Source organism: Ochotona princeps, chromosome 32, assembly GCF_030435755.1.
Source record: "Ochotona princeps isolate mOchPri1 chromosome 32, mOchPri1.hap1, whole genome shotgun sequence".
NCBI classification, from domain to species: domain Eukaryota; kingdom Metazoa; phylum Chordata; class Mammalia; order Lagomorpha; family Ochotonidae; genus Ochotona; species Ochotona princeps.
Genome location: NC_080863.1, coordinates 5,023,356 through 5,037,459, shown reverse-complemented (window position 1 = coordinate 5,037,459; position 14,104 = coordinate 5,023,356). Strand labels below are relative to the sequence as shown.

The 14,104-nt window shown below is 41.6% G+C and overlaps 1 protein-coding gene across 1 annotated transcript; it reads left to right on the top strand.

The window, feature by feature from the left end:
• The first annotated feature begins 9,137 nt into the window (after positions 1 to 9,137).
• NPY2R (neuropeptide Y receptor Y2) lies at positions 9,138 to 10,372 on the top strand. Its single transcript, XM_004591396.2, has one exon. The coding sequence runs from the start codon at positions 9,199 to 9,201 to the stop codon at positions 10,345 to 10,347; it is 1,149 nt and encodes a 382-aa protein (XP_004591453.2). The 5' UTR covers positions 9,138 to 9,198; the 3' UTR covers positions 10,348 to 10,372.
• Positions 10,373 to 14,104: the final 3,732 nt, after the last annotated feature.

Sequence of the window (14,104 nt, the reverse complement as noted above, 5' to 3'; positions counted from 1 at the left end):
AAATCATATTTCCAATGTTTTTATTTCCTGGGAGATATCAACACTAATTTAGCAAGACAGAGAGCTTTCAATTTACTAGGACTCTTTTGACAAATATTAAAAATTAAATTTGTTTTGAGTGTATGATTCAAAATTATATATTAAATTATGTCTCTATAGGCTACAAGGATAAACACTTATTAAATAAAATTGAAATTTCTAAAAAAGCACACATTTCCTCTTTAACCTTGAATTTTCTGTCCATGTTTCAGATAATCCAATGAAAATTTGCATTGATTAAATTCTGAATTGCACATAAAAATGTCCCTTCCTTTATTCTTTATTAAAATTTGAACCTTGATTCACTTGGATTTAAATATGCTTGTAGATTTGGTTCCTTATAAGGCTCAATAATCATTTTTGGATGTTCACTGAAAGATTAAAAGCATTAGCTAAATATGCATATGTTGCTTAAAATTTTAATTGCTTTGCATCCCCAACTTAAACAACAACAAAAAATCATAGAAATGAAAGTCATAACAAAATGTATTGGTGCCCAGGGTAGGCTTTAGCATACATTTTACTTTGAATCACAGTTGTTTTCTGGAATAAGACACCTGCCTTCATAAAACACTGCATACAACATTAAAAAAAAATCTAGTCTAGCTCTATAGAATTCATGATTTGGAGGTCATTTCTTACACATTCTTATTCGCTACAAAAGGATTCAATTTAGATCAAAAAGCAAACCAAAAGTATTGTCTTTCCACCAAAACAAGATCGACAGGATTGGATTGGACTTTTTTTTTTCCTCAAATTTTATAAAAAGGAATATTTTCCCATAGTTAATTCTTGTAAAGTTATTTTCCATTTTGTATGTCTTCTTGATAAGAGCCGGGTCTTCATTCCCCTTACTTCCCCTTCTGCGTGAGAGCCAGGGTTCAATCACAGGTGTAGCGTAGTGGTGAGTATTCCTCAGGGGCTATGGTCCCATATCAGAGTTGATGGATTCTACATGGGCGGTGCTGACGCCTGCACCCAGCTTCCTGCTCGGGCACGTGATCCTGGGATTAAAGAGTGATAATTCATCAAGTCCTTGTCACCCTTCAGGCTGCCTTGGGAATCTGAAGGTGGGAGCTCTGTCTCTGCCTAACGCATACACATTTCTTAAATATGCCAGAGATATGTTGAGAACCAACATCACAAACCAGTGCCACTGGAACATCTAAGTTCTCTACATTTGCTACCAGGGAATGTTATTACAACTTTAAGAAGAACTTCTGAAAGGATTTAAGAAGCTTAACGATGACTATTCATTCCGTTTATTGAACATTTAAATAAAGTAGAACAGAATCAAAGATAGTAAGTACCATTGCTAAGTGTTCAGCTAATTGGACCTGATTATGTCCTAACTGGCCTCAGTAGCTTGTGTTATACAGCTCTTCGTGAGGTTCTTTGGGCTTTGTCCATGCTGCTGAAGTGTGTAGGGTTGCCCCACTTACCCATCGCCCTATCTCCTCTCCTGAGCGCTTCCTCCCTTTTTGCTTTCTTCGTTTCTACTGGTGTACTGCTCTTCAGGGTTTCCTTCTTTTGTCCTCTGGAGTCAGCTTTCACAGACCACTGTCCTGCATTATTTTCATCTGTTGTTTGTGCAGTTTGCTATGACTTAGGGGTTATTTAGTAGTCTCCCAGGATATTAAAGTGAAAGGTTTTGGGGAGAAAGTGCTAATATCTCTGCAGAAGGAAACCAAGAATTCAAACAAATGCATTCCATTGCGCTACTTTTTTCTTCTGTTTTAATTTCTCCACAAGCAAAAAGTCAGCCCTTCAATCACTTCTGCTTGAGGCTACTGGCATTTTATCATGAACACTTGGAGTGGATGCAGTAGCAGCTCAAACTCCTTGACACCAGAAGTCTTCACTGTTTCCTGGAAGAGGCTTAAACTTTGTGGTTCAGGTGGTTGTGGCTGTGAGCTTGACTTAAAAGGAATCCGCAATATTTCGGTTAGGTATGGAATTACCTGCGAAATTAAGTGTGACACAACAGAGTTAGGTCCTAATAATCCTGACTTGTCTCTATTGACAGTAATCAATATTTCACCACATATCTACAAACATCTGTCAATATTGTAGGGTAATTTAAGAACATTCATTGGAGTGTCTCCTTGTTACTAGAGCACATAGTAAGTCTATGGACATTAGAGGATATAATTAGGCTTCAGTGCACAAATGTCATGAGCTAATTGTCAGAACTGCCCTTGATAATGTGACCCATGATAAAATGGCTTTGATAAAATGGCTTTGATTTTAAAGGATTAGTTTCTCATCCAACTCTGCACTTTATTAAAGTTTTAGCTAAGAAGGCCGTTGACTCTCATTTGGATTGCCAACCAGACATCTTTGTGATGTCTTCGTGATCCTTCTAAGACACACAGATATCGATCAGGGAATGACACAAGGATTTGTATATGGCTTCTAAAACACTTTGGCAAGAGCAGTTGTGAAGGCAAAAATTCAATGTGCAAACAGAGCGAGCAAACAGTTTGAAATTTCTAAAGCAGTTGCTCTAAAGGACCATAGTCATCTGCCTTCCTGAAAAACATTTTTTCTTTGAGTTGCTTTTTCCAAGCCACTGTACTCTTTGAAAGTTAATTTATACATGTTCTATTCAGGACTCTTTATGATGCAAATATATTAAGAAGCATGCAACCTATTGCATAAAACACATGTGTGAGCAAGGAGTATTTCCTTAAGGCAAGAGATATCAACAAAAATCTTTTAAGTAGAACTGGGAAGAACTTCTTGCACACTTTGAGTTTTGTTTACTTTGTGCCTTTCTAGGTGAAAAGCCCAAACTGCTTTGTATTATAAATAATCCCCCTGCGCTGGACACATCATTGTACATTGAGTGAAGACTAATTCTAGATTACTCTAGGTTTTATAAATGCAAGACTCTTGGAGCTGGCAAAAGCCTTCCTAGAATTTGAAAGTTAATCCTCTTCGCTTCCATGAATACTTTGGAGACTAGCTGATATCATCTTTTGAGCCCATATCTAAATCTTGAGAACTATGATACATAATATGAACTCAAATACATTAAATTCTATTTCTGTGTGTCTCAGGGAAACTCCAACTAAACCCAGTGATCATCCTCACTTCAGAAAGAGAAGACAGAATGGCATGTTGGCTTAGTGCGCTAAACCACTGCCCGCCATTCATCATCCGATGTGGGCACCGGTAGGAGTGTCAGATGCTCCACTTCCTATCCAGCTCCCTGCTGATTCACCTGAGGACGCAGTGGGATGGCTTGAGTGCTTGCTCGCTGCAGCCATATTTCTTGGTTGAGGTCATTTGCAGAGTGAAAAAAACAAATGGAAGATCCCTCTTTCCTTCTCTCTCTGTAACTTTGCCTTTAAATAAATGACTATTTTAAAAATAAGAAATGAGCAAAAAAAAATGTGGTGCCAGTTTCCAGCTCTTTCCTAACACAGAAGGCTTGTGTCACTTCTCAAAAAAAAAAAAAAAAAAGTATTAGGGTGAGAGTGGATGTGAAGTTCTATAAGGAGAAATGCCTCGGGTACGAAGTTTCTTGAGGGAACATTGCCTGCAGCTGTGGAGCTGGGCTCCAATGACTCCTGGCACCCACTTACCCACTCCCTGAGTTCCGCAAGCTCCAGGCCTGAGCAGAAGGCTTAGCCACCAGGATTCAAAGGCAGGCACTCCTGGCGGCGCCAGTGACTTGAGCCAGAATCAAAGAGAAGTCAGCTAACTGGAAAAGGGGAGGTGCTGTTTTACTTGTGGCCTGTGGCTTTGTTCTCTCCCTTTTCTAGCTTCCCCCTGTCGCCACAGCGCACACCAGAGGTCGTCAATTTGCCAATCCGAATCCGCACCTACACAACTCAGAAACAGTGGGCGGACACCTGTTAGTGGGATTGCTGAACGGTTTGCCTGTAGAAGCGCCAAAGTCGCTCCCAAGAATGCCAGCCTGGGGCGAGGGTCCGGAGGAGCTGGCCTGAGCCCCAGGCTGCGCCGTTTTTTGTGCTTCTGGACAAGTCTACCTCCCAACCTCTGCGCGCGCGGACACACACACACACACACACACACACACACGTACGTCAAAAAGGAAACAATTCCCTGTCTGGGAGCTGTAAGACTTTTCTCAGCTTTCCCGAGGAGCGGAGATTCGGTCTCCAGCCTGCCTGAGCCCCAGCTGGTCTCGGTTCCAGGAACCGCAGCTCCCGCGCCCGCAGCTGGCTCTCCCCGCCACGCCTTTGCCTCTGCTCCGTGGATACGGTGAACCCAAGCTCGAGTCCTGGGGCGCTACCTTCGAAGAGTCATCCCTCCCAGAATTGAGAAGCGGAGAGTAAACGGGCGTGGGGCAAGGGGCGGGGGAGAGTTCGAGGAAGCCAAGGAGGTAGGCGTGGTGCAAACGCTCCGCCATCCCACGTGGGGGCCACCCAGAGGAGTGACCAGAGCGGCCGCTGCAGGTGGCAGTGGACACCTGTCAAGGGGCGCCTTGCTGGCTCACAAGCTCGGGGAGCAACGGAGGCTATGGGCGCTGTCGCCTGCTCCCTAGCCACGGAAACCTCCCGTCCAGCCCCCTACCCTGCAGGGCCTTGACTTTGCGCAGCCTCTGCACCTCTCTCCTCTCCAAGGGAGGAGTTGTCCGCCAGCACCCCACGCCCCCACCTCCGACCCTCCCACTCCGGCCACGCACCTCGGAGGTTTGGAGCTGCGCAGTGCGGTACCCGCGGGCTGGACCACAGAGGTTGCTGGCTGAGCCGAGGGGGCGCCAGCCTCTGGGCTGTTCGCTCTGCCTGAGCTGCCAGTCCGCATGCTGCTGGCTGCTGGGGACCCTCAGAGCGCACAGAACTGCTTTTACCGTTGGGGGCCCTTGCAGAGTCCCCTCTGCGTCTGCCGTCTGGATAATTATTAATCTTCGGACTGACTGGCTGCACGCTTCTGCCATCCACGTCTCGTCAGAAACCCGAGGGTTGGCTGAGTAAGTCCAATTGCTAATTCCGATACACCTGCTAGGAACGAGAATGTCCCAAACCGAGCACTCTGGGGTCTTACGGAAGGGAACCTGCCTGGGGAGGTCTTAACAGGTGCAGGGACTTTTTTTCAGGTTTAAGTGGAAGGAAGAGATACAGTCATTCCATTTCACACTCTTGAAATAATTTCCCTTTTCTATTGGAGAGCCTTGTTTCCACTATGATATAGAGACCGGTCATTTTCTCATCAGACCGCCAAGTTGTCACTGTTTCTGTGTCTATTGTGGAATGGAGAGAAAGGGAGAAAGAGAGAAGGAGAGAGAGAGACACCTCTAGAAGATTGTATTGGATGCTCCAAAGTGGTTCAAGAATAGGCACATCTATTGAAACACTGGCTCCTCTTTCCTCCACAAGGGCTCACACACTGGTGAGACCATAGGGTGGACAGGACAAGAAAAGCCCCTAATCCCGTTCCTGGGATTTTTCCCCCTGGAGGGGTAAAAAAAAGTTCCTGGAAGAAATCCCATGGTAAGATGTCAAGCTTTACTCAAGTCAACGCATGACGATACTATTGTGAAATTAGATACTTAATTCAAACCTCAACTGATTTCTGCCTTAGATAATTTGAAGTTTTCAGTTTTTGAAAAAAAAATCCTTGAAATTCATTTCCTACTCTACAAAGTGTTTCTGTAACAAATTCTCTATAAAGATTCAGCCACTCAAGAAAGTCATACCATTCAGAGGGTTCCTTAATGTCATCAGTGATGGGATTGTCACATTTAGCTTTATTTCAAGGAAGTTTTCTCCTTGTCTGCTTATTGTTGAGTCTTTTTGTTTCTGAATTTTTAATCGGGAACTTCTGTGTACTCTTTTCTTCTTCCAGTTTTCCTGAAGTGCGGTCATTTAATGAAGTATTCTTTTCTGTGGGTAATGCTTTGACCTGGCTGAAGGTCACTGAAGTGTTTAAAACATAGGCACCTAATGCTGATAGTTTATAAATTAATAATCATTCCTGCAGAAAAGCTTCCAAGGGCTTTGAAATAAAAAGATAGGACTGAAAGGAAAGAGTGAAACTAATCAATAAATCAAGTATGCTCCCGTTGATGATCTCCAATCTCACGCTTCCTCTCAACTGAGTCAGCTACAATCTCCAAGCTCCAACCTTTGGAGTCTTGTTAATTCTGTTAATGACGTGTCAGACTGACTAATTGTGCTTCGCAAAGGCAGTCTCTTCCTTAGTTCAAGAGAAATGGTTTGGCTTATCAAATAAACGCACATGCCAAGATTTGAATGATTCCTTTCATTTTCTCTAATTACTAAAGAATGGAGGAAAATAGGAAAGAGGACCCAGACTTCTGGGAGCATTCTGTTTGAAATTTACGCAGAGGGCATTTGACTGCATCCAGTCAAACACAGTGGTACATGGCCCTCTTGTAGTTGGGCTCCTTGGGGGAATGGTGGTCAAGAGTGTAGAGGAAGAGAAAGCAACAGAGAGGAGAATACGATACTACTACTAAACTCATGAGCTGGATTTCTTTATGGTGTATACTGATTGACAATGGAAAATGTTCTACTCAGGTGTTCATCTAAGAGGGTCCTAGAAACAAGAAAGGAAACATAAGGCAGACATAGTGGTTACCTTTAGTAAAGGACAGGATTGCAATTACACGTTGTATGGAATAGCTGACTTTGATCTTTCAATAAGCCTGTGTTTTCCTCTAGCTTTGTAGTTGACTGGCCATCTCAGTACCTTGAGTGCAGCAGACAGTGTGCTAAGGCTTCACAACGGGTGAAGGTCATCCGGGGTCTGTTCTCAAAGCAATTGCTGAGATGAGGTGGATGGAGAGGCGCAATTGAAATGTGGCTTGTGGCACACTGTTGGGGTAAATGAGAGACTTCCCTGTTCAGAACAGGGCGCTCAGAGAGGCATGAAGAAGATGGAGCTGTCACTGGAATAGGGAATAGTTGAGATGAGGCCACAGAGGTAGGCAGGGATTTCAAGGAGAAAAGCTTGAGCATTGCTGCCCTAGCAAGTAGGGATTTTCTTGGATTAGTTATCCATCTGTGGGTACAGGTCTTTTAGTGGGAGAATGCACAACTCACTGCAGAATGCAAAACTGAATGCATTCAAGAATGTGGTAAAGACGGGATCGGATGCACAGAAATGGTGTCTCACACACAAGGCTGAAGGTAAAATGGGATGTTGGGTCTGCTCAGGGATAAGCAAGAGCCGGGACTTGTAATCCACAGCAGGAGGGGCTTGTGAAGGAAGACCCAGGGAGTAGATTCACGATGACTGTGTCCCATGGAAGGCAGAGCAGCTGAGGAGCTTCTGCAACACTGCTTAGAGCAAAGGAGGAGAGGGGAATCCACTCTCCTCGTCCTGACTTTCATTCTCTCCCAGTGGTCCACTGACCAATACCTGCCAGCAGCCAAATGACTCCGAACTGTCTTCTGAAAGAGTCAGTTCACCTGTGCTGCAGAGCAGGGGAGGGGAGGGTGAAAATGGAGATGGGGGGCACACAGGCATTGTCTGTGGCTGGATAAATATGATTCACTTACCCCTGGAGCTTCAGTCTATCATGATTAACAAACCACAGTTTATTAAAAACTCATTTAAAAGAGGTTCTGAATGCACAGATTTCTGTGATTTTATTTGAAAGGTACTGCCACTAGGATGTTGACCTCTGATGGATTTCTTAAACAGACCTTGAAAAGGAACTCTTCTGCTAAAAAATCAATATGTGGTTTTGTGCAATTTGGAGACATTGAGAAAAATAATATGATTGCATAGGAATTCAAAATTATTTTCATGCCAAAGTAGTCTGTTCAGCAGGAGTCAAGAATCTGAGAGTACAGATGCTGTTCTGTTGTCTTATTTATTCGGGGTAAATCCTAGTTCAAGGTTTTTATTTTAATGTTGGCTGAATACTGGTTCCAATAAGTGTCAAAGGTGTGATGGACCATTCATATCTAACTTTGCCTGTTCATTGAGAGAGTAAACTAAGAAGTGAATGCAAGGAAGAGTAGAAGGTAAGTTGGAGGGCTAGCAGGGTAATTACAGTAAGAGATGAAGGAGGAGAAAATCCGTGTGGTGGAAATGGTAGAACGCAAGTGGGAAAGGCTTTGGAGAACAATCTTAGAGTTCTGTCGTGTATGGAAGCTGAAGGAGAAAGAATAGCCTGGAACAGTTACTTTCTTTTAATTTTAGAAGGCATAATCATTGGGTATAACATTGGTTAAAATAGGGCACAGAAAAGGAAAAAGAATACTGGGGACAAATGATGAAGAAAATGTTCATATTTCTAGATTCGGTGCATAGAGGGGAATGGGGGCCAGCCTTGGGATAGTTCTCCCTGTTGCCTGTGTAGAGCTCTGCTGTGTTAACTGGTGAGTTAATTTCAGATCGCTCAACACAAAACAGCAGTTCAAAACTGGCTACACATTTTCATTCCTGCCGTGTACCCTAGAAAGAATAGCTATGAGGCAGGCTGCTGAGTTTATCTTTCTTTTTTTTTATGGCCCCTAAGTTCAGGCACCTAGCGAAGGATTTTAATGTTTGCCCTTTTTTATACAATATGTTGCTGAATATTTATCCATTTAAATCAGCCAAGATATGAAAAGAAACTTTCCTTCATTTATCATAAAATTAATTTATAGCAGCTATAAAATTGATCAAGCCATTGGGCCAACGTTCTGGCACGGTGTATTATGTTGCTAGCTACAACACTGGCATCCCATATATGAGTGTCAAGTTCATTTTGAGTGCTGGTCAATTTCTGATTTAGCTTCCTGATAATGTACCTTGAAAAACAATGAATGATGGCCTATGTTCTTGGGTCCCTGGTTTGGGCCTGGCCCAGTACTGGCAATGGCAGTAACTTGATGAACAAACTAGCATAGGAAAGGTTCTTTTATTTTTTGTCTGTAGTTGGTATTCTGTTTTACTGTTATAATAACATTTCAAGTATCTGTTTAGTTTTATTTATATGGGGGTAAATAGAGTTACTAAACACTTGTTATATTAAAATTTTATGCTCTGTGACATTTACAGGATTAGATGGCAAGATTTTTCAACCCCAACAAAATTAAACCAATCCATTTGTGATGTTTCTTTGCCTCATCCTTGCGCTTTCCTGGTTCTATATATATATATATATATATATGCTTATTTGTAATTTCAGGTGCCTGCCCTGTTTGGGGGCCAAAGGGAGCTGTGCTGAAAATGGGCCCAATAAGTACAGAAGCAGATGAAAACCAAACAGTGGAAGAAATGAAGACAGAACAGTATGGGCCAGGGCACATCACTCCTAGAGATGAGCTGGCTCCTGATCCTGAACCTGAGCTCATAGATAGCACAAAGCTGATTGAGGTACAAGTGGTCCTCATACTGGCCTATTGCTCCATCATCTTGCTTGGAGTCATTGGCAACTCTTTAGTGATCCATGTGGTGATTAAATTCAAGAGCATGCGCACAGTCACCAATTTTTTCATTGCTAATCTGGCAGTGGCAGATCTCCTGGTGAACACGCTGTGCCTGCCTTTCACTCTTACCTATACCTTAATGGGGGAGTGGAAAATGGGTCCCGTTCTATGCCACCTGGTGCCCTATGCCCAGGGACTGGCAGTGCAGGTGTCCACCATCACCTTGACAGTCATTGCCCTGGACCGGCACCGATGCATCGTCTACCATCTGGAGAGCAAGATCTCCAAGCGAATCAGCTTCCTGATTATTGGCTTGGCCTGGGGCATCAGTGCCCTGCTGGCAAGTCCCCTGGCCATCTTCCGAGAGTACTCACTGATTGAGATCATCCCAGACTTTGAGATTGTGGCCTGTACTGAGAAGTGGCCTGGAGAGGAAAAGAGCATCTACAGCACGATTTACAGTCTCTCCTCCTTACTCATCCTCTATGTCTTGCCACTGGGAATCATATCATTCTCCTACACTCGCATCTGGAGCAAACTGAAGAATCACATCAGCCCTGGAGCTGCCAATGACCACTACCATCAGCGGCGGCAGAAAACCACCAAGATGCTGGTGTGTGTGGTGGTCGTGTTTGCCGTCAGCTGGCTGCCCCTGCATGCCTTCCAACTTGCCGTAGACATTGATAACCAAGTCCTGGACTTGAAGGAGTACAAACTCATCTTCACTGTGTTCCATATCATTGCCATGTGCCCCACCTTCGCCAATCCCCTTCTCTACGGCTGGATGAACAGCAACTACCGAAAGGCCTTCCTCTCTGCCTTCCGCTGTGAGCAGAGGATGGACGCCATTCATTCAGAGGTGTCTGTGACGTTCAAGGCCAAAAAGAACCTGGAAGTCAAAAAGAACAACGGTCCTCTGGACTCTTTCACAGAGGCTACCAATGTCTAAGGGAACTGTGATAGAATATATAGGTGAATTCTAACCAGAGCCAACAATCTGGTTGATCAAGGCTTACAAGTGCATCCTGATTTTCCACTTTATGGGAGAAAAAAAAAATATGTCAACAGAAGCATCTGCGAGGTAGTTTCTGGAAGATAGTGGGCAAATTCAAGATGAAAATACTTGTACGCAAAGGTAGGGCAGCAAAGTGGTTTAATCATAGCAGCTGGCATGTTAGGTGAGTGAGGCAGAACAGTAAAAGGGAAAGAAATACTTGAGACTATTTTCTGAAGCTGGAGGAAACAGGAAACCAGCGATTGACATGAGCGGCATCGCTTCAGGAACTTGAGTTAAAGACTCTAAAATCATGCTGTGACCCGGGTTGGGGATGCTGTGTAATCAAGGCGTTCCTTCATCTGATGGAAAAGCTACTGAGAGAAGTCTGTGTGGCAGGCCATAGGATTGCCTTGAATGCATGTTGGTTTTATTCTTCCTTTGGCAGAGTGAATTAATCAGGGAATGCTGTGTGCAAGCATTGCAGGTAAACTGTTTGAATGCCTTCCAGGAAATTAACTGGAAGTTTGCTGTACTCATATAATTACTATATTGGCAAGTGATGGGAGAAACCCTGCACTCCCAGTGAGGTAGTCATTCCTAATGCATGTTTAGTGAGAGTGTTCAGACAGCAAGGCTGAAATTTTCAGAATTCCAAGAAATGCAAACAGTTGTTTAATTTCTCAAGATATTCCTCTTTCAATAGATATATTTAGATAACTATACACACATTATTTTTAATTAGTGCGAATTGTAATAATTTTTGAAAAGGTTTGATTTAGTATCTTTTTTTTAAGTTTTTCTGCACTGTAAATTAAAGGATTATAAAACTGGTTTGTGCGTCATTTCGTAACATTTTATGGTAACTTGTAAGCAAGTTTTGCACACGCTCTAAGGTGTTAACAGAATACCATATAGCGTTACCTTCTTTGTAATTCATCTTCTAAGGACCCAGTCCAGATAAATTGAACAATCTAATTTAATTAGATTGGACTGAACTAGTAAGAAATAGTGAAAAAGATTGTATTCATTTTGCCTTGCAACATCCTGTTTCAATCAATTTCACATAATTTATTTATCATGTTTTCAAAATAATTAACTACATTTTTGATTAACATGAATATTTACATATCAAATCGTACCCAAATGTAGTGGAAGAAAGATGCTACAGTATTTTTTATTGAAAGATGTTATGAATACAATTTTCTTTCCATTGTATACAACCAAAGACATTTAAACCACATCATGTACATAAAGATAGTGGAAAGTTTAAAAAGTCATATTTCTTTAGATGTAATAAAAGCAGTCTCACTGTAGTCATATTTTTGTAAATAATGACAAAATTTTACAGAAATTCAGCAAAAATACGATAGTTACTTGCAACATCAATTTTATGAACTGAGGGTTAGTTTATGGATAAAATTGGAATTTGTGTTAGAAATAAAAAAAACCTTGAAGAGAACAGCAGTTTTGTAATACTGATAACAATAAAGATAAGATTAGAGATTAGGTGGGAAACAAATTCAGAAAATAAGAAATGATGTATGTTATGTAGAAGCAACTGAGGAACTTGTTAATTTTTTTTCTGTAGGATTCAGTATGTCCAAGAAAAAGCTTTTTCTGGTTTTTAAATGGCAGTCACTTCACTTAGATGTAAATGCATTTAAAATTACCCACCTCACCACTCCTCCTTTCCACAAATCTTGCACACACAAAAAAATGTATGTGTTCCTGTATCACTTGTTGTGGTAGGAAATGAGTTCCATTACTTATTCCATTAACATACCTAACATAGTTCATTGTGTCCATTTATTGATAAACCATCTTATTATGTAATGATTTTATTGCTGAAATAAAAAATGGAGATGCAAAATAAACTGTGTGGAATTTCATAGCAGGGTTCTTCTCTGAGACTTAAGACTTTGTGATACAAAGGGAGAGGCAGAATGAACATGACCCCTCCAAAACTAATTAAGTTCCCCCTTCCAGTCTGTAGCTGAACCTAAGTCAAGGAATCCACTCTTGTAACCGAAATTATTATTTATAAACCTTACCTTTTACAAAATTTAAAAAATATATGACTTCTTTATTTTTTTGTTATCATTATGTAATACAGTTCCATAGTCCCCTTCTGCCCCTATTGTGTTCCCCTAAATCATTATTATAGTATAGTTCTTAACAAATAGTCTTATGTCCATTATTGCGGGCATGGACAATGGCAGAGAGTCCAGCATCCCATTGTTAAGATATACTTAACAGGTTCATTGGGAGTCCATCTTTGTCTGGAAGTAGAGATGGGTACTGCATTGTATCCTCTCATCTGGAAAATCAACAATAGAAATTTACAATGCCATGAAGTTAAAAATAATACTACTAGATAATATAGACTCCATTACGCAATTACTGTTCATCCCTTAAATGGAAAGCCACAAAACAAAATCAACAACAGGAAGAGAAAAAGAAATTAAAAGTGCCATGAAGTTAAATAACATGCTACTGAATGACTACTGTGTCACTGAAGAAATGAAAAAAAAAATCAAGAACCTTCTTGAAGAGAATGATGTTACTGTATGATCTAAGAATCAGTGAAGAAGTTAATGAGAAACAAAGTGTACAACAAACAAAAATCAAAATCCATAAGATACAGTTTCCACTGATCTTTGTTGGTGAGATGTTTCCTGCAGAATAGGTAACTGAATGAAAAACACATGGAAATGCCAAACTCTTTATGATGTTTCGTTTATTTCAATTTAATATACCCAAGTTTGGGATAATGTATTATTCTATAATAAATTATCCCTCAAGCAAAAGGGATTTAACCAATACATATACATGAATTATTTATGTATAATAATATATGGAATTTTATATTATACATACATAGGTATAATTTTCCATGTTTATGAAACTATATATACATATGTATCAGGCATGGCATACCTTTCTACTTGCTAGACCTTTTTAGTGTATGTATTCCAATTAAAACTTGGTCATGAATTGAAAATTGTAGCTACTCAGTGTAGACTTTGAATACTTGATTTGATATCTATCTAATTTAGAGTGGGGTTTGACTTTCCCCACTAACATCTGTGCACACTCAGCCCTAGTACTGTCTTTCAACTATACTACAGAGAGGGCTCTTTAGACACAATCACTACCTGAAGCTGGTGTGCTGGTGGTGGCGGATAGGGAGGGTGTCCCTTCCCTAAGGCTCAGCTTTAGGGAGATACCACATCACAACTGTCAGGAATAGACCTTCTCTGTTCCCCCTGCTGTGTGTACCCAGCATCTATTCCTGCCCTTCCTCTGAGGATAGGTCTCCTGTCCTCTGCTGTCAGTCATCTGAAGGTGAAAAGTATTGCTTTCTTTCCTCTCTCAGGTTTGGGATCCATATGAGAAGTGGGAAAGGCTGGAGTCTCTTGACTGTGCAGCTAAGTTTCTGTTCCCCTACCTTGAGTCCACACCCAAACCAACAGTTTCTTCAGATTCTCCGGTCCTTTCTGTGTGTGCATAATGGGTGTCATGAAAAAAAACAAAAAACACAGGATGGTGTGGACTATCCCAAGTTCTACAGCTCTCTCGGTCTCTGGGTTGTTTCAAGCCACCCTGGTAAGCTCCCAGGCCTATGCTCATGTGTCCTCTATTGCAGCTGAATTCCTCCTGTAATGGCCAGAGCATCTGATAATTAGACTTATTCTGCTCCCCCCCCCTC